The 26,342-nt window shown below is 38.2% G+C and overlaps 1 protein-coding gene across 2 annotated transcripts; it reads left to right on the top strand.

Moving 5' to 3' along the window:
* The first annotated feature begins 692 nt into the window (after window positions 1-692).
* LOC119555893 (UNC93-like protein) lies at window positions 693-26,029 on the top strand. Of its 2 annotated transcripts, none has more exons than XM_037867558.1 (6): window positions 693-1,710; window positions 16,554-16,679; window positions 21,728-21,862; window positions 22,174-22,579; window positions 22,968-23,821; window positions 24,461-26,029. In XM_037867558.1, the coding sequence occupies exons 2-6, from the start codon at window positions 16,632-16,634 to the stop codon at window positions 24,635-24,637; spliced, it is 1,620 nt and encodes a 539-aa protein (XP_037723486.1). In that variant the 5' UTR covers window positions 693-1,710; window positions 16,554-16,631; the 3' UTR covers window positions 24,638-26,029. The 2 variants fall into 2 exon arrangements, with proteins under 2 accessions (XP_037723486.1, XP_037723487.1); XM_037867559.1 differs by lacking the exon at window positions 693-1,710 and adding an exon at window positions 13,115-13,284.
* Window positions 26,030-26,342: the final 313 nt, after the last annotated feature.

Below are 26,342 nucleotides of genomic sequence, written 5' to 3'. Positions count from 1 at the left end.
CTTGCCAAGTGGCTACCGTTTACCAAATCAATTTGATTAAGTTAAATTTGTTCAGCAAATGTCTAATAAACAAGCAAATGTGAGAAAAACAGAACGCTCTGCCTCTGATTAAAATTAATCATTTTTATATTATTTATATTTGATTTGTAAAACGTAATAGGCAATTTGCCAGCTAGGAAATATTTGCCAAATCAATTTGATTAGACTAATTTGTTGGTCAAACATACTGATGATCTTCTACGAATCTCAAATAAGACAGTAAAATTCGAAATTCGTTTTCGAAAGAGAAAGATCTTCGCGATCTTCAAATTCTTACGATTCTTTAAATAGGTTCTTGTAATATTTGTGAACATGTTATTTTGCTCTTCATTTATATATTTGATTCGTTAAAACGTAATAGGCAAATTGCCAAGTGGCTAATGTTTACCAAAACAATTTGATTCAATTTTTTTTTTTACTGGGCAAACGGCCAACTGGCATTTTCCGCTTTTGGCCCACTGTGCGAGGTGGGCCGAAATGTAAGACAAAAAAAAAAAAAGCTCGTGATCTCTGTGCTCTCTCTTCTCTCCTCTCGTTTGGATCTCTTTGCGCCGCGCTCTTCTGCAGCCGACAGCGACGCTGGCAGCGACGTCGACGGCATGCAAACAGGATCTGAGCGTATATTACGTAGCGCCGGGCTTTAAGCCAACATCATTCCCAAGCGAACGGCCAGCGATCAACGTTTGGCCCACCAGCACACTCGAGAGCGATAACGAGCAGCTGATTTTGCCTGATTTTAGCTGATTTTTTGCCATTATCCACTATCTGGCATCGCAGCAGCAGCAACAAGAACAGCAACAACAGCAACAACAACAACAAGGGCATCGCATCTCATCGCATCGCTCTCCCCCGCAACAACAACAATTATAATAACGATCTGTGACAAGACAAGGCAACAACAACAACAACAGCAACAACAACAAGCCAAGAAGTGAAGTGAACTCTCGGGCGCTCTCGCCTCTCGTCTCGTCTCGTCTCTCCTCTCGCGCCTCTCACGCCTCGCTCTTTCGGCAAACTTCGGCTCGGGCTTTTCAACTTCGGCTTTTCGGCTCCGGCTTGTAAATTACTTGCAAAGTTAATTTTAGTCTCGGCTTTTAATACCGTTTTAGTGCGTTTTCAAGTTGGTCGTGTGCTTTTTGCCTCTCTCCGTTAAAACGAAATAAAAAAAAAAAATTAAAATTAATCCAACGCACCATAAATAAATAGTAAACTACATAGCCGAATGTGACTTTCTTGGTGATCCTCCGATATCCTCGTGACTTTTTTTTTCGGATCCATTTTTTTTTCGAACGGAAATGTAAACCATTCGCCCCAAAGCCCCCTCTTAAGCTTCCTGCTTCGAAGTCCAGAACAAAAACAAAAAAAAAAAAAGCGACAAAGTCCAATTACATAACATTTAATTGCCAAAAATAAAAACAATAAACAAAATAATAACAATAACATCATAATTCAGGAATCCCAAAACGCGCTCACCCATACAAAGGCGAACGCATTAAAAGACGGAAGTGCATTTTTTTTCGTTAAGCGGCAAAGCAGCGCATCCTGTTTTTTGGGCCGTTCACACACGCTCGCGCACACACACACACGCACCCCGAACACAAGCACACACACACACACACACACAGTGACGCCTGGGAGTCGCTCTCTCGTATAAGAGATCCACAAATAACGGTAAGTCGAGGGGCCTATTTAACTGTATTACAAGGATCCCCCGGGATTTTTAGAAGGTTTAGCTTATAAGGCGGGTTCGATAGCATTGCAGAGAAGAATACAATTTCTGGGGCCTTAAATATTAGATGTGTTACGTAAAGGCGATACTTTTTGTAAATTCGTATAATAATAATACTACATTTTATTTCTTTATCCTTATAAATATTTTAATTTAAATAACATGTCAAATTTAGGACATTCTTTTGGGTGTAGTTAATTTTGTAAGCCCAAAACATTTTTGATTTTAAAAAATGTTATAATTCAAATTATTCAGTACCTGACAATAAACATAAAACGACCCTTATATAATGCAAGCAAATTATATAAGTGTAAATTCTTTCAAAAATGAATACATTTAAATAACCTATCTCAATATTGCAATTCTTTGAGATTAATCAAAGCACTTAGACATTATTTGCAACTATTAATCATTTTGTAAAAATACAGCAAACCGTCTTAAGAATGAGAATTCATTTGCAGGGGCGAAAAACCCAAGACCCAAAACAACTGGCTGTCGCAAATATAAATAAACAAATTGCATAAACTTTGCGGCTTAGTGGGACCCAAAACAAAGCGAAATAGAAATAAAAATATAATGGAACCAAAAAAAGCAAAAGTGGAAGTTGTTAGGCAATTCTAATGAAAGCCAAGTGGGCGTGGCAAATGGGGTTGTTCCCCCCTTAAGTGAGGCGCACAAGTTGGTTTAGACCGATCCGATACGGCCTATGTTAGCCTATTGGGGACAGCATTCTCTTAAAATATTCGCTATTTTTATTATTCACACACAAAACATTTGAGTTATGTGTGGGCTTTGAGTAATCCCTTAAAAAATGTTGAAATACGGCCACTTTGTGTTACAACCCAATTTTTTGCACCCAATTTATTTGTGGCCAAGCTTACGATAATCACTTTTCACTTGCCTATTGTAAAACGACTTTCAACTAAAGAAAGTGAACAACTTTCAAATGAAGGGCGACTTTTGTTAATGACACTGAAAATATTAACAGTAATGTAAGCTATACTAATCAAAACTCATGTCCTAGATACAATATTCAATAAATACTTGCCATATAAACTTACATTATTTAAATAAAATCAAAGATATTATAAGTGATTGCCAGATAGAGCATAGACAAATTGAAATCAAATTTTTTAACTGGATCATGTCAAGATTCCGCAGGAAATATTTGGGTCGTGATCAGTTTTGAAAACAGGCAGTTGAATTTCCTTACGTACACCTCACATCGTTATGTCGGATAATTTGGCACAAATGGCATTTTGTGGGTGGTCCACACCCACACGCCCATCTATGGCAGTGTGACGCGGTGTATCTGATAGATACTTTTTGGGATCTGGGATCGGGGGACTTGGAGGCCTCGGGCGGGACTCGGGATTTTGAATTTTGGCATGCGTGATGCAGATACAGGGGCGTTATTTAAGCGATGGCCGCGCATGCGCAGCTTGTCAATCGGCGTCGGTGGCTTACGGGGCCTAAATATATATATCTTGTATGGCTTATATGGCTTATATGGCAGGCAGCTCACATCTGGCGCCCCGTCTCAGCATAGAAAACTTTCACTGAGATCTACAAGCGCGCTTTAGCGCCTTTTTCGCTTTTTTTTCGAGTTTTTTCCCGAAAGCCAAGTCGCATGAAGATGCGTTGCAAGCGGATTTCCGCACACAAATTGCCCACTTGCAATCGCAATTTGCATAAATGTTGCGATAACAAATCACCTAGAAACAACTGCCGCTGACAAACGGAAATACTAATACTAAGTTCTAATTAAAAGTGCTGGCCGCCGGGGAAAAAACTAATTAACATTTTTCGAGCTCCGCGCGCAGCGAGAGGAGAAGCTGAAAAAGTTAAGTAAATAAAGGTGAGAAAATCAATTCATGACGACAGCGGCGAGTCAAGTGCCCACTTGAGTGGAAAATCAATGCACTTCCGCAAAAAAGTATAGAAAAAAACATCAAGCAGCAAGCACAGGCAAACACAGATACAAATCAAACTCTATTTTTAATTATGAAATATTTATGGCACAATACGTAGCGCAATAATTGTAAAAATTCATAACGGTATGGGCAATAGAACACGATTATACTTACCAGATTTATTAAGACTTATTTAATTATCCGCTTTATAATTATCCAACCAAAAATATATATCCGAGCAATTAATTCAACGCTTTGCAGGCAATTAAAATTGGTTGCTTAATTAAACTATAAACTAAACAATTACATAACTGAATATTCAACGATGGGAATTTTAGTCAGTTTTTTGCAAGCAATCAGTTAATATTCTTAATAACAATTGTTTGAAATATTTAACAATTTTGTTGATTGCTGAAAATTAATTAAAATCAAATTACTTTATTACGATGAAAACATCTTGATATTATAACTATCAAACCTTGATCGGGTTACTTTGTAGCAAAAAGATTTCAATTGTCATGGCAAACTATTTTCAAGCAAACTGGAAACTAATTAATGCAGCAAATCAAGAAACATAATTTATTTTTATGAAAAAATCCTTAGAATAAGCAATCATAAATTCTTGTCATTCAAAATATCAACTTGCGGATCAGGAACTGGGCCATAAATACACGCTCCTACTCCCAAACATGGCCATAAATTGAACACCCCTGGAATAATCATCATTTAAAATAGATGAAAACAAATACCCGAATTATTGTTCTTAATGACGAACGAGTTTCTCAGATAGTCGGTCATTAATCAATCAAAAATATAGCCGACAAAGCGATAAAAATGGCGGCAACTTAAATTATGGACTCGACTAGGAAAAAATTGGAGCTTATGGGTTTATATATAGTTGGCACCTTGTTGTTGGCTAAACATTCATTTTTTTAAAATTTTTGATTGTTTTGATAATTTTCCTATAGGTAAATATATATTATTTACTCACTTTTTTTGGGGCTGTTGACGTTGCGGATATAAAACAAAAAACAAAAAACAAAACAAAAATCACAATGCTGATAATAGCGAGTGACTTCTGTGGCTGCTATATCTGCTATATGGCAGCTATATCTGTTGTTGATATCGTGTTGGGATCGTTTACACAACGACTTCGCCTTGAATGACAGCCCGAAGACAAAAAGCGAAGGCAGCTTGACTTTATTACTCATCCGCCCCGTGGACGCATCCTCGTTGGCACGACCAGTGCCAAATGGCCGGCAAATATTGACTGCCGTCTCGTTAATACACTGGGCAAATCAAGTTTATGTAAACTGCAAATTAGCATCGCCGCAAAAATGCCAAATTGGAGCGTCTTCTTGGCCCGGACACTGTGTGTGTGTTATCACTTCATTAAAGTTGGCAACACGGCAAACAGGCGCGCCCATCTTCATCACCATCGTCAATTTGAATCTAGACATCATGGTGTAATTAGTCAAGCGATTCCCTCGATTTGCATCGCAGACTGCTCTACTCCACTCCACTCCCAACTTGATAAAGAAGTTAGCGAAACTGGTTAACACAATGTGGTCGTGGTAAAAAACATATCAACAACTGGGCTAAAAAGCGGCTTGACAATCGTGCCCGAACTATAGAATTCACTGAAATTCATGTTTGCACGTAATCGTTTATTTTCCCGGAACTCGTTATAGAATGATTAAATAAGGAGAATAATATCTGATAAAATGCGCCACTTATTCACCTCTTTTAAAACGCGCACACACTGCTTTTTAGCTCTAATCCCCGCTTTTATTTATTACATAATTTATGGCTGCTCTATATATTTAATTTAATTGTAATGTTATACCTACTTTTGCAAGGCTGCCAGATAAATTCTACAATTTAACACTCTAGACAAACAATTGCTGAGATTATTATTTTAATGGATTATAACACTTGATAAGATTTTATTTAGATGCTGTTAAGGGGGTAATCTCGTTTCTTAAATTTATTTAGTTATGAAACATCCTGAAGATATTATTTTACTAGACTTAAGCTTAATACAGACAATGGTAATTATAAATTCATTGATTTAGAACCCTTTTTCTGGCTATTTTTGATGATATTTGATAAAATTGATGATACAATCCAAAGCCATCATTGCATAAGGCTCGAACGGCGGCAACCATGATCGGTGACAAAAATAAAACTAAAACTTGTTTACATCCAATACGAATTTATATGTTGATATATATGGATCACATACATGTTTGTGGGTTTCCTTTTGTTGACGCTGACGAGTTTCTTTTGTGAATGAAAAAAACATGAGCCCGCTTTTAACCTCTAGAATCGGAGTTTCAAGGCGCTGGGAAAACTTCCAAGACCGAGTCAAAACTTTCCATTAACAGGCTCAATCTCGGATTTAATTCACATATGGGGGAAATGATATAGGGGAATACAAATAGAGAGGTACTGAAGAAACACGGTAGCCAACCGGCCAGCGATCATTATCGTGATAAGGGGTGCGCTGTGAGTTTTATGATCAGGTTTTTATTGTTATTTATAGCCAAATAATTACCAGCTCCCTGCGATAAGAGCCACCATATGACCGGCCACGTAGCTGATGAGCCCGAATCCGATTCGGAATCCGAATACGGGTATATAGCATCCAAACTCGTGCCCGCTGGTAGATAAGATTTCGTATTCGTATTCCCACTCGCATTTCATAATATCACAGAGTGATATGATAGTGCTAGAAGCGTCTCAATGACAAACATTGAACTTTGATGTGCTCTGCGATTATATAACAGCGCTCATTATGTCCCATTATGCCCCCTTTTTTTTTTTTTGTTTTCTTCTTTTCTTCATTTTTGATCAACCGGCTTGGGAAAGACCCATGTTTTGCGACGCAGAAAAACACAGACAAAAGCGTAGAAATACCAAAAACCCAAACAATTGAGTTTAAGCCGCAGGCTGAGCAAACACTTAATGACCAAAAAAAAAGGCAGAGGCGGATTTGTGATTTTTGATTTATTCGTCGAATAAATACAAACGGACAGGTGACAAGGCATTATTTCTCTAGCAATCTGTTCACGCTTAAATTCTAGCATTCACTTTATTTAGGAGGCATTTATAAGTTTCGTTCGGGGAGATGATAATACTGCCCTTGTGACAGCCCTAAAAAAAAAATATACCCACAAAATTGGTATTTGAAAACTTTTTCCCTTAAATTACTTTTAGGATTATTTCTACAATAAAAATCGTATGCATTCTTATATAATGAGTGTATTTTAGAGAGACCCTTAGCGATTTCTGATTTATTTCGCTACAAAAATAAAAGCAGACAGGTGACAAGGCATTATTTTCCAACCATAATCTTTTCACGCCAAATTCTTTGCCGAAAATAAATTTCATGAGCAAAACAATGTGGGTTAAGTAAAGAACTCGGTTCTGTATCGCTCGTATAGTCGCCTCTAATTATTCTTACGATCGTAAAGAGACTGAAGCGGAAGTTATTATGACAGATAAAAAAAAAAGCCAGAGCAAATGGGGAGAAAAAAAAAAGGAAAACGACAACTAACTGAAAACGAAACTGTAGCGGGCAGGGTAAAAAATTGAATTGAAATTGAACAGAATGAAAATGAAGCTCAACGCAATGTTTTGTTAGAACACTTTTTTCGCAATTTTTTATTTTTATTATTTGTGTGTTTGCTGTGCGCTTGCTGCCACTAATTGCATTCTAATCGCGGACGAAGGTCTCGGTCTTGGCCATTTTTAGTTCAGTTTGCTGTATTATGCGGTGATTTGTTGGGTTTTTTTTTGTGTTTTGTTTATTTTTCGCTGCTGTGGGAAGCAGTTGGCCAAGATGTGCAAAAAACACACGCGGCGTATGAGCAATGTTTGCCCGGGCAGCGCAACGCTGCGTATACTTGATGCAAAGAGAAAGAGATTTCTCTTACCGAACGCCGAATGCATTTGTTTGTTGGGTTCGCTTTTAAATATTTAAAATTATAGAGAAGTATTCTTGAACCTCAGCAAGAGCAGGAAAAAAGCAAAGTAAAAGACGAAACTATTTTTAAACTGAAGGAACTTGACCTTTCGTGCGGCCAATACTAGGTGATATATTATTTTCTTGAGACTAGACTGGTTCCAAAGGCTGCTCGCACACTTTCTAGAACCTTTCACTTTCGCTGAACACCTGCCGAACCCTTTTGAGTGCCGGATTTTCCCCCAGACCATGGGTCTCTCTTAAGAGTCACTTCCTCTTTGGGACCTAATCCCGGCTATATATTTATGGCACATTTTTATTGTATAACGCTCTATAAACGAGCTATCAGTAGCGATGCGATACGAATCAATCGATTTATAGCCGCGTGCAGTAATCTTTACGGCCGCCGCCAAATCAATCAATTTAAATTTGATTAAGTCGTGATTTCTGATTTCTGATTCCTGCGATCCCGCACAGGCGAACTGGGTATTTATATGGCAAATGGCAAATGGCATATATGATATATGAAATACGACGGGGCATGCCGATTACAGCCTGGTTATACCAATATAATATTTTATGGCCAGGCAAATCACGCGAACCCACTCGACGAGGCTCAAATTGGCGGGGCGGAAATTGGCTAACCCGAGCCTTAGTTCATATAATATGAAAAACAAAATAATGCCCATACATAACATATATATATACATATATATATGATGTATGGCCCGAGGGACTCTGGAAATCATTGTTATTAATACGATTATTGTGTGCACAGTTGCGTGTTAATTTCACTGTGATTTTTGCCTGGGAGAATCTTTTTTTCTCTCGATGTTTTTATTATTTTCTGTTTTGTTTTCTGATCTCTCTGATTTGTGGCCATATTTTTTTTAATGTTTTTTTTTTTTGGTTTTTCACCGCTTTTTTCCCATTTTCAATTTGCCCCACACAATGCAAATCGCTTTGGCCCCCCTCGCAGATTAACTGTTATTAGGGCCTCCGTATCAAATCTCAAAATCAATCCGCCTTTGTGGCAATCTCGTTGACATTCGGCAACAATTAAAAGCCAAGATTTTAATTGTATCACATTGAGATACAGCCAAATGTGTGGAACCGTGTTGTTATTAAGTAATTGTCATACAATTGCGTTTGGCCGGTTCAATCAACTCGGCCGACAGCCAACAAAGCGAAACCATTTTGCGGTTTTGGCCAACTTTGAAGCTGGTTATTTTGGCTACGCTCATAACATACAGATATTATAACATATATAAAAGCTGTTACCTTCGCTTTAGCCTGTGTTTTTTGAGTCTTCAACTCTTATAAATAATTTTTAATTACCACTTTTCCGTTATCAATTTCGTTGGCTGGTTGGCTGGCCAATTCTAATTTCCTGTAGAAACATCTCGTAGAATTCAGTCCATCGAGTGCCTAATCAGAACTGGAATTTCACCCTCCAAAATCCGATGGCTAATGTGTGGGTCTATCTGCAAAAGATCTACACAAATCGCGCATACGACGTGTGTGCCGCAATCTGCAAATCCCCTTAGACAATTTGTCGCTGGTCGGCGGTTCGCTGGTCACTTAAGCGATTTGTGTTGTTACTTTAATTAAAATACATATATAGGCGACTCGAGTATCGGACACTCCACTAATGAAATGAAATCAGCAGCTAAAAATATTGGCTATAAATAGGCAAATGGCCACAAAAAAGCAAAGCGGCAAAATGGGCAAAAAGTGTATGCCCACAATTGAGTGTAAGACGACGACGACAAAACCAGTTGGGTTCCCAGCGTTTTTTGTTTTTAGCCCCCTCGAGATCCATGCACGTGACCAGCAAAAAATTGTCATATGTGTGTGGATATTGTGTGAATTTTTCTGGCAATAAACCTGATTACTTTACTTCACAAACCAAAAAAAAGCGAACGAACAAATTTTAATTAATCAAATATCAATATCGATAGAAGTCGCACTGCAGGAGCCAAGAATAGCCGGTGATTTGAGCCCATTTCATCATTTGTTATTCGTTTTAACCCATTTGGTTACCTGGTAACACAGCCATTTACATTATTATATTTCACAGTTGGCGGCTTTTCCTGTTTATGTCGTCTATCAATGGTTTAGCCTTCGATTTGCTATGGTTGTTGTAAGCGTTATGGGACTGCCATTGTTGTACCCGGATTGATAAGCCGTCTCTATCAATCAGCCATTGACTTATGTCGATGGCCTCTCGTGGCTTTAGGGCTTAAGTACACACCGAATCGAAGATTAATTGATTTTAAACGATCTATTAGACTGATACGGCGGTGGTATGAAACGTGGTACTGCAATTTATGGGTTTTCGAAGGGGATCTTGGCTAAACTGGCTCAAAGGTCCGTCAAAACTTATGCAGGTAAAAGTGCATTTGTTGAGTGGTTAAATCGAAAGTACGGGTGGAAAAGAAGCACACCCACATTAGGATAATCACTTAAAAGGCACTCACTTATTTCACCATTTTAATACGGCATAAAGAGTGTGCATAAAAACGCAATTTGTAATTTATTAGATCATTCCACTTTAAGTCATTTAAATAATTGCAGCGCAGAGCTTAATAATTATTGCAAGCTAAGCTATCAAGCGGCACTTTCTTAGATATATTTTGGAATTTATTCGTACTGATTTACACATCAAGCTCAGTTATTTTTTAAGAAATTATACGCCAAGCTTAACGAACAATTTTCTCTGCCATCGTGGGCTTATTCAAATGCTCACCAATGCCAATCGATGTGTGTTGTTTTCTTTTTTACCTCAGTCTTGGCATTTTTCATTTGGTTTTTTTTTTATTTTGGGTCGAAAACTGGGTCAGCCAAATAGCAAATACTTTGTGGGGCTTCGAGTCGCGATCGCAAGCTGGCTCTTCCCTTCGGGCCAGATCCGCTTAATGGCTGATAGCTTTATAGCCGACTTACGGCCGATCCGATCGGTGTGTGAATAAACCCAGGCATGTGTCAAGTGCGATACCCTTCGACGCGGGCATCATACTTTTATTGACACAACTGCTGTGCGACGACAGTTGGCGCTGTCTGGGATGCCTTCGCTTTATGGTCTTTTTTGGCAACTAATCGTTATGCTATATTCAGCTGCACTGCGAACAAATCCCTATTCTTTCTATATAATTTAAAAGAATTTATAAGAAATATAACAAACTATTTTATATAAGTAAATACTCTAAATATAATAAAGAACATATAATATAAAATATATATATATATACAGTGGTCGGCATAAGTATTTTGACAAAACAAAAGTTAAATATACTCATAATTAGAACTTACTTCTTGTAAACTTTGGCATCAATGGAAAGGTAATTTCAATGCCGTTTGAATGATACAATACATTTCTTAACCCATTCAGTACTTATTGAAAAGGACGAATTTGTGTAAACATCTACTTTTAAACTTTTTTCCTGGACTTGAAAACTTAAATTTTTTGATGCAAAAAGTTTCTTCAAACAAAAATAATAGTAACTGCAAAAAGAATTTTTCAAAAATCATTTTGCTTATATTTTTTATGATTTTTTGAAGGTGACAATGTCGGAAAAAATTTGTATGAAAAAGAGAAAAATATGGCTCAAATGCCTGTTTTTCAGCATTTTCAAAAAATCATAAAAAATATAAGAAAAATGATTTTTGAAAAATTCTTTTTGCAGTTACTATTATTTTTGTTTGAAGAAACTTTTTGCATCAAAAAATTTAAGTTTTCAAGTCGAGGAAAAAATTTAAAAAAAAAATTTTTAAGTTGATTTACACAAATTCGTCCTTTTCAATAAATACTGAATGGGTTAAGAAATGTATTGTATTATTCAAACGGCATTTAAATTACCTTTCCATTGATGCCTATAGTTTACAAGAAGTAAATTCAAGTTATAAGAATACTTAACTTTTGTTTTGTCAAAATACATATGCCGACCAGTGTATATATATATAAAACAGACTATATATATTTTTTTTAAGAATTGAATAGCCATTATTGCCATCTATTTCTGACAGTGCACTTTTATTGAAATACTGATCCCTATCTGCGGGGCAATTTCATCCGTCATTCTTCATTAGCGCCTGTCACTCGATTCTTGACTCTCGAGTGCCCGAAATTATTGATATCCCCTTAGTCATAGGCACTTGAGCCACTTCCACGTAGAGCACGAAACTAATGGCCATAAACCGAATGTAATTAAACGTAACAAAGAAAAAACGGTAGCCAGTGGCAGTAGGTAAAAAAGTCCCTAAAACCCGTGGACTCACAATTTTTATTACCTGGATTTTCGCGTAACGTTGCTCCAATCAATATGGAATCGACGAATATTTACGATCGACGGCATCGCGGCATCAAAATCACAGTCCACATAATCACGCGCTAATAACCGCGATAAGTTGACCACAAGACGGGCTACCGAATTCTTTGATAGGATGAGCCATTAGCCATCCAAAAAACCGAAAACCGCACCACCCCAACTACCCACCGCCCTCCGAACGCCCTTCGATCAAGCCGCGCGCGTTTATTAATTAGAATTTATGGTCCGGTTATTGTCGCGTCCATATAGAGACAATAAATAGCCGTTGTATATGTTTCTGGAACTGGAACCGCCCTATCTTATCGTCTCGGCTAAGCTCTTCAGTTCTTCAAACGGGCTGAAGAGCCATAGCTCTCCCTATCGCCCAGGAGCGGTTGTCCCGTCAGATCCGTCGAGATCTGGCCGATACCAAAGCGATTAATACACGGCATTATTTATCTGAAAGGGTTCGCATGAATACGCAAGACAACAAAGTACTTCATGATCAGATATAGGTTATTATTGAATTTTCGAGTTCTGGGAAATTCATTTTAATAGGAACTGGATGATATGAATATTATAATATTTACAAGGGACTACGTTTATAAGAAAGATGATATATTTTTTGTAAATTCCCGAAAAATCTTAAAATTTAAGAAAGAAATGTATCATCTCAAGAAGATTATTTTTGAGAGCGAACCGCTCCTGAAACCTGCCACACGCCCCGTGGGCAAGTGAAGATTTAAGTGCCACGCCCACCTGCCAGCCAGTGCACACCTGCCGCTGCTTCTTCTCGCCGGCGGTTATCTCGCAGAATTGGCAAACGCAAATCGGGCAACAAAAATCTGGCCAAAATGAGCTAACCAAGGGGAAAAAATGAAATAAAATATATATATATACATATATAATAATGCGGCTGGGGCGGTATGGTCGTCGCCCTATCTCTATCTCTGTCCGATTATTTACAGTTAGCTCCGGCCAGGCGATAACCTTGCCCACATATATCTTGGCCAGCTCTTGGACCGCCATTTGCGATTACCTGGTGGCGACGGCGACGTCGGCAGCGACGCCTGCCACTAATCACTCCAATTAGCTAGAAAGTGCTTTTCGTTTTAAATTCGCACGTTGTCGCAGTTTCTTGGCATTGTACTGCGAGGCTCTGAGACAGCCACTTGGCCACTTGGAGTTCCCTTTTGTTTGGTTAAGGCTCAGGTTCAGGCCGAAACTCAAAATCCAAAATTCGAGTTCCCGAGTTCCCGAGTTCCCGAGTTACGAGTTCCGTGTCCCGACCCGAAGGATCCGCATTTTTTTGTCGCCCAAAACCAAATTGTGAGTGTGTCCCTCTGCAAAAGTGAAGATCCTGCCAAAGTCGCATAAACCCATCAACCTAAAAACTCAAGCGTATTAAAGCTTATAAATACAATAAACCAAGTTTATAACTACAAAACGAAGCTGAAAAGAGAGAAACAAAAAAAACCATCACAAAAAACCAAATTCGAATGCACAAAAAATAACAATTTGAACAAAATTGTAGTATGTAGTAATAAAAATCAAAACAAGACATTTGCAAGCCGACAAACTTGAGTTACTCTATAACGAAATAAATATACAACTCGTTGAACAAGTGCTATAAAGTATACAGTTTTAGGTTTTCCACTGGCATACAAATAATGCCATAGATTTTTTTTTGATTCCGGTAACTGAAACAGTTCCGTGTGTTGGGGGAAAAGCCTCTAGTCTTGTGTAGAAATAATTAGTTATTATTTGCCAAATACATTTCTTGCCTAAAATTGTGTCAAGTATTTAAATTCATGACTTATAATTTTAATAAGTCTATGTATAAAGAGCAGATACTTAATTTTTTTTTAAAGACTTTACAAATATTCTAGCAGCTACTTTGTATTTTAGAATTTTTTTACAGTTGTGTTTTATCCTTCAGTAAACCGATTTAAAATCAAAATAAGAAATAACTTGCTTAAAAAATTATTTAAATGGTATATGGTTGTTATAAAAACAAAGATCAAACTTCACCCCTTGAAATCCTTTTTCCTTCGAACTATAGAATACCAATCTAAAGTCAAAATAAGTTATAGATCTTACCATATTTCTGCTTATCTAAGAGTATTCCCAAAACGTGCACAGCTCGAGCCCAAGAGGCAGCTTAGGTGAAGGGCCCCGTAGCAAAATGGAAATAATAAATAAAAGCGAGCGAATAACAATACAACTTTTGGCACCAGCCAATTTGTAGGCCACTTAAGTCCCGATCTACGCGCGGCGAAGATAATGCAGATTGTCTATAGCCGATTTCGAAACGCGATGGAAAGGGAAATACTCGTACGACGACGACGACGACGGGTCGTGTGTTATGGAGTTCCCGACTTTGATGAGTGCGTTATTTCGCTAGAATAATAATTGAAATTGAAATTGAAATGCTTTTTTTTTAATGACGTTTGGCGCGTGTCGCGTTTTTATATGTATATCTATATAATATATATATATAACAAATTAACCCACACGCAGCAGCCATACAAATCTTTGGCTCAAATGTGGAGAACTGGCAATTGCCGGCCAAATGCGGATAATAGATAGTAGACATATGTGTATCTATATACACGTTTTATATAATCGCCGGCATCGTTTTCGGTTTCATTACCCCATACATCATCAGGGGAAATCCACCGATAGTGTATTGGCAATCGGCTAATTGAAGAGCTCTAAAATCCAACACGTGCTGTGCGAATATTCTGGCATACCTATTGTGCACATGTATATAGATTTTTTACAGCTGTTTGGCTTTAAGATAATTAGCATTAGACGAAGCCGAGTTTGTTGTGGTGACGTCAGACGATTTGTTATACTATAAATTATGGCCAGGTTCCGTGTGATTTCGTTTCTGGATTTTTTGCGTAAATACTCAAAAAAAAAAGCCCCAAAAAGGCCCAAAACTACGTCGTATTATCTGACGTATTATCTGCGATAATAACCGAACCGAACCGAATCGGCTTCAGACAGATACTTATACCCAATAATCGATTATAGTGTGGGGATATAGTTAACCCCCTTTCAGTCACTCTTTTTGTGCCCACAAATGCATGTAAATATTAGATCAAATGCAGTGTTCACGCTGCCAAAACTCAACTGTCACTGTCATAACACTAAGTCCCCCCATATATAATGGCTGTGAAGTCACATGCCGGACAGTGACGAGTCACGGATTGCATCACGAATAAAGTCAGGGAATAGCCACGGTGACTTTTCAAATGTTTGGGACACTTGGGACTGCATTATGATCGTTTTAAGTCGTGTCCGAACTAATAACTCAAAGGTTTTCTAATAGAGTAATAGCTTACATTGTCTGTCAATTTATGGGAAAACGAATAAGTGAGACAATTAAAAACGCTTTTTTGACTTTTTACAATGGTAAAATGTCATGGTTAAGCCAATCACTTAACAAAGAAAATCCCACTTTACTTGGATTCAAGGTTAAATATGGAAAATACATTTAAAGTTTCAAAGGAACCCCTAAATATATTGACCCACAATTTTATAGCGGATCATTAAATATCAATACAAATTTGTAAATACAGAGACGAGTCTTACTTTATCGTCTCGGGGCAATAAAAATTCATCAAGTTCTACGAAAAAGATAATTAACTTTTGTTTAGTAACAGTTCACTGATCCACACGTGACTTCAAAAAGCAATCACTAGCTAGACCATCGATATTTCTGGCCAACATCCTAATCACCAGCTAAAGTCGTTTCGTCTTTTAGTTTTATAAGTTTTCCTACTTAGCATTAATGAATATTAATTTATGGAGAATTGTAAAAAGAAACCCACACCCGGCGATCAGTATAAGTCATAAAGTTGTTAGCATTTTTATGCTGGAGTTTTGTTTATTTCTGTTAGCATTGTGATTATCATTAGTTTTTGCTGTTTACTTCCTTTGAGAATTTCTATGCCAATGTCTGGCCATAAAAAGTTTACCCAATTTTTTTTTAATATCATTACTGGTTTTTTTTGTGAGTGTGTATTTTATGTATTTAGTTTGTGTCGTCAGGGGTTTCATTGTGTTTTGTCGCTTCAGTTGAGGGGTCTGAATAATAGTTTCGGATACCGCCTAATATGCAATTAATTGAACATGAACTTGAACTGCGGCCGAAACGGGGGCGGGGGTTGGAAATAAAAAACAATTAGACAATGGCAAAATTGGTAACCAACCGATGGGAACGCGGCCCAAATGAGCGGGGAAGACTTTGGCAGAATGCTTCTGAATCTCAAACAGATTCGCAATTGTTCCTGGGGGTATAATATATATGTTTGTGTACTATGTACACACACTGTCAGTCAGTCAAGCAGTCAGTGTCATCAATTTGCCTACGAAATTTCCAACAATTATGGCTTGGTCCAGGCAATTTTCAATAACGAAAATCTTTCTGTATTGATGTTATTATTATTATTATTATTTTTTATTGTTATTACCCTCGTTGAATACACACACAGGTAGATCGGCGGGTGCTTTTGCACACTCACATTCACAACAAATGGCTTTATAATCGTCTAATGGTTTTACATGTCTTTCTTTTTAACTCTTTGCAGCACTTTTCCCTTGGGTTAATTGATTAACCAGGCCCAAATAAATACAAAAGGGAGCGGAGAACACAAAGAGCCAGCAAGATGACTGGTTTTACGAACGCCGGCTTCGAGAACGATGAGCCCGTCAAGGTGAGTGTTCCGTAGTGCCTTGTTTTTTTTTTGGTTGGGTCTGGATTCCGGGGTCCCAAGTAGTTCTCTGCCCGGGGAGTGCTTACCTGGCTGCCACCTCCTCATTCATCTTGAACAAGTGCTGGACACGTCAACGTACCCATAATGAAATCACCGGCCCACAAATCTTGAAAACAAAGGCTGGCGAAAAGAAATCACGAAATGCGGCTTATTATTTCGAGTTCTGCATAATTAAATGACAACTCTTCCTCATTATTTTACATTTGAAAGCATCAGAAAATCCTATACCAAAGATAAGGCGGGAACCCAAGTTCGTTACTTAGTTCAGTTGGTTGATAACCAACTAATTCCTTGTATTTTTCTTATTGCGCGGCCCAAGGCTTTCGGACGCCAAGTTTCATAAAACTAGCTAACAAGGTTCCTTAGTTCCAATAGAATGTCTTAGTTTATCACTATTTAAATAGTGGCACTACTGTAATACAGCATTTCATCCATGTTGTTTAACAGAAGAAGTCCATTAGTTGGTTAATTAGGTTTAGTAGGGTAATTACAATGAATTCAACTAGTTTGCACATAGTTATCTTAACTGGTTTACCAATTTAATGGTCTTTAAGTCCCCACCAGCATATAGGAAGTCATTTCAATTAGATCAGATTTAATTGCTGAAAGAACTTGGCACTTTCTGCAAGCAGTGGACTAGAGTGGAAATACCCAACCCAGGCTGGAGGTATCAGCCCCATTTGCACACACCCAGATCAAGTTTCAGTCAAACAGACCGGGTATTTCCCGGGCTCGCATAGAACTTTTCGAATTGACCATAAGCGCTGCCACTTGAAAATTGTTGTCACATTCCCACATAGTTGGCCGTCTCGTTTTTGGCATTCATTCAGGCATTTGGCCATAGCCACATGGCTTATAAGCTGGATTACACTTATCGAGTGTCTGGCTGCTTGTTTTTTGTTTTTTTTACCTTTGGTTTCTGTATAGCAGTGTATTGTTTTGATGTTGAGTTAATGACTGTGTTTGCCTTCGCGAAAGAAATCATGTTTTATAATGACACGCGTCACAGTTTCTATGATGGCCCTGTTGGGGAGGAAGTGTCCAATAAACCGAAAAACCCGGGCGAACTGAATCCGATGATCATTAGCATTTCGTTTGGCCACTCCTTGGCTTTTAATGAGGCGAAATAAATTTCACCTCAAGAAACCAAAAACCAAAAACCAAAAACTGAAAATCAAAAAACCAAAGACACAAATTCGAAAGACCCACGCAAGAAGGCAGAGAAGCAGAAAAAGAAATGTGACAGCAGAAAGCGCTCCCCACACACATATTTATGGATATGTCTTAGCCACGGACTTGGCCAGCCAGCTGATGGCCAACCGATTTGGCAATAAATAAAGTAACAGAAACAGAAACAGAAGAAACTAAAAGCCAACCAGGCAAACAAACAGCAACTAACGACAGACAAAAACGTATTGCACAATTAAAGCGCCGACAAGGTTTCATAATAAAATATTGCCAATTTGCAAAGGCCCCACCCCCTCGCAAGAGATACCCATGCCCCACCCTGTAATCGGTTCTTGAGAGACATCGAAACCAAACTCGTTTTCCTCGCGTTGGTCAACGCAGAACCGCAGCAGCCAAAAAAAAATAATGCAAGATTATAAAAGAAACCAGAGAACGTCCAGCAAACAACGAACTTACAACGTCGGTCAGCAGACCAAGATTTTGGTCTAACTACTAAAGAAAACCTTTCTCAGATACTTTTTGAAATAAAAATATCTATACAATAAGGAATCTTAAAAAAATGTAATTCTTACCCTGTTATCTCTTATAATCTATTTACAATCATATTTGTATAATTCTACGATATTGGAAAAGATATACTGTCTTCTATGGCCTAACTACTAAAGATATTTTCTTAGATACTTTTGGAAACAAAAATATCTATACATTAAGGAGTCTTAAAAATATATCATTTTTTACCTTGACATAACGTCGGCCAAAAAATATAGTTTATAACACTTATTTCACTATCATCTGTTATGATCTAATTTTAGTCATATATGTATGATTCTACGAATCCCCTCTCGGGGATTTTTTGAGGCCATTCTGCTGACCGTTGCTGTATGTAAAACACCAAAGCCAAAAGGCATGTAAAATGGTGTAGTGAAGGGGATTTCAGGGGGAAATGTGGGCAGAGCAAACACGAAACGTGCCGCGTTTAAAAATAAAACGCAAATCTCGTGCGGAGCAGCGCGTGCGCAACATGTTGCAGTAGGTCGCTGGCAACATGTTGCCGAATTTATAGACTTTACACCGAAAAAAAATTAAATGTTTTTGGTCCAAGAATAATATATATATAAAATTTAATTTTGCTTTTCATTTCATTTAATTTCATTTATTTATTTATATTCTAAGGACTTATATTAAGGACTTATAGTAAGGACTTATATTTATTGCGTTAGTCACATCGGTTTGAGTAAAGAATTTTTAAATAAAATAAATAATTTAAATGTAATACTTAAAAATTAACAAAGTTGTGTTGACTATTTGAGTATGAGTTTAAGTTTGCAACTATCTTTAAGCATGCATAAATTCTTTGATTTTAGAGATAAACTGAAACGCACATCTGATGGTTTTAAGAGCATGAGGTAGATTGTTCTATAGGCGAATATCATCTCTCCTCTTTACATTTTTTTTTTACAGATTTTAAAATTTAAAAAAAATTCTTTTTAAATAGTCTAAACGTGATATAAAATAGCACTTGAATATTTCGTGCATGCTTGAGTTTAAATATATTTTTTCAAACAGTTTGTTGTTGAAATTCCCAACACCTAGTGAGTGCTAAGAAGGAGCAGAAATTTGTTTCGGTGCACACAAACAAGCACACTTCAGAAAATGTATACAAAACCTAAGCACACCTGCGGCCACACTCGAAGCGACGGCCGCTCACCTGGCCGCTTTTAACTGGTTTGCGGCGGTTTTTGTTTGTCTCGGTCTCAACTAGCGGCGTCGCTGCCAACACTCTCGCATATCATTATGGCCATTATGGCCCGTGTGCACTGGCATTATTATTACGCGCACTTGTTTCAAAGCTCCGCTTGCCGTTTCTTTGAAAGAAAAAAAAATAGAAAAAAAAAACTAGAGAAAAAATGGGTGAACAAAATCAAATATCAGCTGTTAGCGGGAAAAGCATGCCACAAACACACTGACAAGGAAAAACAAACACAGACAGTTGAGAGTGGTTTTCCAGTTGGCTTTTGGTGCATTGTCATGTTTAAATGCACTTTTTTTCACCTACTTGCCACAGCATATGGCACATTTATTTGCATATATTGCATTTGCAGTGTAACAATTGCAATTGATAGCAGAAAATCCCTATTATAGCAAAACATTTCGCTGGAATTCTCAATTACAATTCGCATGAAAATGCAGCCTCTGACCAACTGGGTGTTAATTACTTGGTTTTTTTTTAGTATATATTTCAATATATTAAATATGCAAAATGCTTAGCCTTTTAAATGAGTTTTACAACTATTAGATTATAATGGATTTTTTTTATGAATCTTATATGCTAGCAATTTTTTCATTACTGACTACAGGGCGTATGAGCGATGGCCGAAAGCTTTCTGTTTTTCTCCAGCCTGCTTGCACTTTTATTGGCTCTTTTCACTTAACTTTTAATTCAGCATTGCTGCGTTTTTACCTGCTAATTAAATGCGATTTTTAAGAGTTCCAGGTATTATTTCTCTTTTTTCCTGTGCTTGTGCTTGCTGACGTTTTTAATGGTTTGCCATTTTTTTTGGTTTTTGTTTTTAATAAAAATTTAAATGCAATTTTATTATGCTGATAAGGCAGCGAGGGGATTTTTGTATCTGAAATCTGTCTGCAATTTGCATACAAACAAAACGGGGTCTCTACAACCCCCCCTCATATCGTCCGATCTGCCGATTTCCTTAACTTTAAAATCGTGTGAACAGCGGTAACTATTATGTGCTGTAATTAAGTCCATATTGTTGCCAGCAAGTGGAAACAAAAATGCAAGTGAGCGAAAAAAAAAATTGTAATCGATTGGGGAGACTTGCATAACAACGCGTGTGGGTTATACCGACCCCCTTGCGCAGCCGACGCCCCTGACTGCCGATGTAACCTTCTTGCCCTGTGCGGTGCATGCGAAATCGCCATTTTCGGAGTGGCTTTGGGCCCGGGTCTTGCTCTCGGTCAGTTCTGGGGACTCACCGGGCACTACGTCCATTTTGATGGCCGTTTTAGAGGTGATACAGGCGATAGAGGCGAAAAACGGGACGCGCCACGCATGCGCAATGCGAAAAACGCGCGCGAAACGCGAGCAAAACGCGTGCGGGCTTTTTTAAATTCGATTTCGGATCAGTCCAAATTTTTCTTCCCTGGGGGTTTTTTTTTAGAAACTAAAAGCATAAAATGCGCCCACACATAAATAATTAATTATTGTGTAGTGCGTTGGGCAGCAAACAAGACCAGAAAATGAAAGACGCAAACGGGAAAGACGAACTGGGAATGCTCTATAAGTAAATATAGTAAAAATATAGAATTTGGATATTAGAATCACAAATTAGGAAATTTCCTTAAATTCTTTGGAAATTTGTAAATGCCTAAATAATTTTGATACTGTTAAAAAAATTGTTATTTATGAAATGTGTGCCTTTTTCTATAATTAAAATTTTTTACATTTATTAGTTTTCTACCTTCACATTTCTTGCCGTGCATTTTGTTTTACTGCCCAAAGAAAATAAGTTTTAATTGAGCACCATTTAAATAAATTTGCTTAACATCTGAAGGCATAACAAGAAAGTTAATGCTGCTCCGAAAATGCGGAGATAAGAAAGAAAGTAGGATCATGATCATCCATCCACTGCCCCTCGCCTGGCTGCACCTCCTCGAGATGCGAGATGGAAGATGGGAGATCTCCGATCCAAAGATCTGCGGCAACCAAAAACGAATACCGATCTGTTGTTGCCACTTTGCTTACGATATCTTTTCTTTGCTTGTTTTTCGTTTATTTTTAGCCAAAAGCTGGTTTCGAGCCCGACACCGCCTCGCTGCGAGAGAAAGTTGTGCTGAATCCGGCCGAGAAATGGCGCATCTTAAAGAATATCTCGATCATCTCGATCGCCTTCATGGTGCAGTTTACAGCGTTTCAGGTGAGCCAAACTTTGCCAGTCCAAAAAAAAAAAACGATTTCGAAATCTTTTGCCGAACGTTGTGAAAAAGTGATAAGTAAAGTTGTTATCGAATCGAGATATTATGAAATCAATTTAAAACAGAAATCAAAATATGTTTTTTATGTAATGTACTGTCTGTTTGTCTGTTGTATAAACAATATTTTTAATATTTTACCAAGTTAATCTACATTTCATAAATAATATCTATTAAAAGCATGCTTATCACTATTTCGAAATTTAGTGATATATCACACTTCCAAACTATTTGCTAAATGGGTTTTCCATCTTAGGGTACGGCCAATCTGCAATCCTCCATAAACGCAAAGGACGGTCTGGGCACAGTATCGCTGAGTGCGATCTATGCCGCCCTGGTGGTCTCCTGCATCTTCCTGCCCACGCTGATCATCCGGAAACTGACGGTCAAGTGGACCCTGGTCTGCAGCATGCTCTGCTATGCCCCCTACATCGCCTTCCAGCTCTTCCCGCGATTCTACACCCTGGTGCCCGCCGGCATCCTGGTGGGTATGGGCGCCGCCCCCATGTGGGCGTCCAAGGCCACCTACCTGACGCAGGTGGGACAAGTGTATGCCAAGATCACGGAGCAGGCGGTGGACGCCATTATTGTGCGGTTCTTCGGCTTCTTCTTCCTGGCCTGGCAATCCGCTGAGCTCTGGGGCAATCTCATCTCCAGCTTGGGTGAGTTGATAATAGAGCATATTACTATAGCCAGATAGGAAAACAATATGAAGTTCCCTTTAAAATGGTCATAAATATTGCAAAAACTCACTGACAATCTTATCAAATCATAAAACTGAAAAGATTGCCAAGACTCTTAAATTAATAAAGTATTAGCTTTTGATTTTGGCAGCTACCAAAGATCATAAAACTAGAAACTACGTCATTTGAGGCCGATAACGGTGCATTTTTAGTAGTTTTCGATAACCGGAAATCTAGAAAATATGAATATTAGTTCTAAGAATGCTTTTTAAGCCTCTTAAGGGCATACTGAAATATGTTTTTCTAGCTAGAGATTTTTGTTTTAATTTTTTACCCTACTAACTTGGTATCCCCGTATCCTTTTCAGTCCTCTCCAGCGGCGCCCATGGCGGCAGCAGCAGCTCAAACACGACCATCAGCGATGAGGATCTGCAATACTGCGGTGCCAACTTCTGCACCACCGGAAGCGGCGGTCACGGCAACCTGGAGCGTCCGCCAGAGGATGAGATCTTCGAGATCTCGATGATCTACCTGTCCTGCATTGTGGCCGCCGTCTGCATCATTGCCTTCTTCCTGGATCCGCTCAAGCGGTATGGTGAGAAGCGCAAGGGATCCAACTCGGCGGCTGAGCTGTCCGGACTGCAACTGCTGTCCGCCACCTTCCGTCAAATGAAGAAACCCAATCTGCAGCTCCTCATACCCATTACCGTATTTATTGGCATGGAGCAGGCCTTCATTGGAGCCGATTTCACCCAGGCGTATGTGGCATGTGCCCTGGGAGTGAACAAAATCGGCTTTGTGATGATCTGCTTCGGAGTGGTGAATGCCCTCTGCTCAATCCTCTTCGGTTCAGTGATGAAGTACATCGGACGCACGCCCATCATTGTGCTGGGCGCCGTCGTGCACTTCACTCTGATCACCGTTGAGTTGTTCTGGCGCCCCAATCCCGACAATCCCATCATCTTCTACGCAATGTCCGGACTCTGGGGAGTCGGCGATGCCGTGTGGCAGACGCAGATCAACGGACTGTACGGGTTGCTCTTCCGCAGGAACAAGGAGGCCGCCTTCTCCAACTACCGTCTGTGGGAGTCCGCCGGATTCGTGATTGCCTACGCCTATGCCACCACGCTCTGCACGCAGATGAAGCTCTACATCCTGCTGGCGGTGCTCACGCTGGGCTGCATCGGCTATGTGATCGTCGAGATCCTCTACAGAAAGAAGGTGAGTCCGGAAATGGTGATATTATCGGGGAATCAATGGGTCATGTGGATTTTAAGTATACGTTTTTACTTATAATTCTGATGAGAAACCACGAAATATACCTTAAAGCAAGTATTTAAAAATTATTAAAGTAAAAAATGTACGTTTTAAATTTAAACTTTCCTCTTAATTTATAAATCATTTAATGTCCCATTTGTTTGTTTTTTGTTAAATGTTTATTGGTTTGTATTAGGTTTTGCCTTGAATAGTGTGCCCAAAAGTAGGCAAGCTTTCGATAACTTATGGCAGGGAAATTGTTGTACAAGAAAATTCAAATATAAGACCATTTATAAGAACTAGTTCAAGGTTATACGTGATTATTTTTGTATGACTTATGTGATTGTGACTATAATTTGTTTGTTAAACGTTTATTAGATTGTATTCGGTCTCGCCTTAAATAGTGTGCCCAAAATTAGGCAAGCTTTCGATAATTTATCGACTAAACTATATACAACCATGTATACTTTTTTCTGACTGTACTAGATAGCAAGATTATTTTATTTCAAGTGCTATGGGTATTCATTCTTGAAGTACCCCAAGAAGTAGGCTATTAAATTTGTACACGCCGAGAACTCACCATCTTTCCGTTATCCTTTGCAGCAACGCAAGGTCAAGAAGCAGGAGAGGCTGGAGGCCGCCGAGAAGGAGAAGGAGGCCGCCGCCGCCGCTGCAGCCGCTGCCGCCTTGGCCGCCGCCGAGGCAGGACCTGGTGGCGTCGAGGAGACCGACGACGAGCTGGACGATCTCGAGGAGGACATTGTGGTCACGCGCCTGTAAATGTTTTATTCTCCCCCCAAGTACACCCTCAAAGCCCCGAAAGTCCCTCACACACCCCACATTCCATCAAGTTATCGATAGATTGAGAGAGAGAAAGAAAGCAAATATCAGGAGCGTCATCGATTCAAATGCATGAAAAGACAACAAGATTTAAAAAGAGATAATGGAAAAATACTATCGATAAAAATTGAACTAGCATACCTATCGATCGACAAAAACGCTCCGTGATCGATAAGCAATACCAACTAGCGCCGATAGAAGGCCGGAACGCGTTGCATACTTTTGTGGTTGTAGTTTTGTAGTAGAACATTTGTACCCCTCACACCCGGAAACCCGCTCCAGCGAGAAAAGAAACCATTTAGCTCAAAGTCCAACCGAGTTTGGCTTAACTTTAGTTTGTACATACAGAGAAGAGATCGAAAAGGGCGAAATGCAAATAATGCAACGGCAGTGAGAAACCCCGAAAAATGCAAAACTTTTGTGTGTTAGTCTAGGTGTAAGCACACTCGTACTTAGTTAATATGCACGCCTTAGTTTCAAATGTTAATTTATCGATACTTACTTATCGAGAAACAAGTGTAGTTACTTTATCGATTTATATTGGCAAAGTCAATATCTTGTTTCCAAATAAGTACGCCCCAAAAGCTTTTACTGATGAAATAGCAAATAGATATTTGAAATTCAACAAAATGTGATTATCGATAAATTAGGATTTGCAAATAAATCGTTCGTATACACTTGGTATAACACAACCATACAAACACACGCACACACCTACACACGAGGCACACACACTGCAGCAGTGTGTGTGTTTACGATGCCTAACAAATTGTTATTTTATTTTAAAACGTATTTTAACTATAGTCTATCCCTAAACGAAAATTGTAATATCCCCCCTTTTTTGTAAATTGAGTTTTTTGTTTTTTGAAGAAAAAACGTGATAATCCACACACGCCCACACGAAACACAAAAACAGTCACAAAAAAAAAACAATTATATGAAAATAGTCAAATTTGTAAAGATAACATAAAACTGGCCTTAATATGATATATATTTAAAAAATATATATACTAAAGATCAGTGCAAAAATGAAAAAACAAACAGAACGAAGAGCAATTAATTAATATATAAAAATATCTTTAAATAAAAAAGCAAAAAATCTAGTAGGCAAAATGTAATATACACATTTTTTGCTCAGTATTATGTTTTAAACTAAATTTAAGCGAGTTATTGTTTCCTGTTTATATTTTTTTTCGTAAACCCTATTGTTACGATTTTTTGTTTTTCAATTTCGAGTTTGATTTTTCTTATTCTTCCACAAACTCCCTGCGATGGCAATTAAGATTAAAGAGAAATCTAATGATATACCATAAACACATCTACAAAACAATATATATATATTTTTTCGTTTTATTTAAACGTTTTACTTAAACATTAATGGAAAAAATACACACACAACACATTTGTGAGAAAAAAAAATTACAATATAATTTTTCTTTTTTTTTTTTTTGCTTAGCCTGTTAAGTAGTTCATTATATTATATAAAATATATAAAATAAATAAATGAATATAAATCTAATTAAAACAAACTATTTTACTGGGGAAAGTAAACGTGATTTGGTAATGTTCTGTCGTCACGCCCTGATTAGTTGAAAGCGTTTTCCTAACGGGCGAAACGTAAGCGCAGCTAATGGTTCTATTATTT

This window comes from Drosophila subpulchrella, chromosome X (assembly GCF_014743375.2).
Source record: "Drosophila subpulchrella strain 33 F10 #4 breed RU33 chromosome X, RU_Dsub_v1.1 Primary Assembly, whole genome shotgun sequence".
Classification (NCBI taxonomy): Eukaryota; Metazoa; Arthropoda; class Insecta; order Diptera; family Drosophilidae; genus Drosophila; species Drosophila subpulchrella.
Note: the sequence above shows the minus strand (reverse complement) of the source record. Positions and strands in the feature narration are given on the sequence as shown.

Excerpts from the sequence above, each read along its gene's own strand:
- LOC119555893 (XM_037867558.1), top strand. The coding sequence starts at position 16,632 with ATGACTGGTTTTACGAACGCCGGCTTCGAGAACGATGAGCCCGTCAAG. Across the intron at positions 16,680-21,727 it reads AGAACGATGAGCCCGTCAAG|CCAAAAGCTGGTTTCGAGCC; the intron begins GTGAGTGTTCCG and ends GTTTATTTTTAG. Across the intron at positions 21,863-22,173 it reads TGCAGTTTACAGCGTTTCAG|GGTACGGCCAATCTGCAATC; the intron begins GTGAGCCAAACT and ends TTTCCATCTTAG.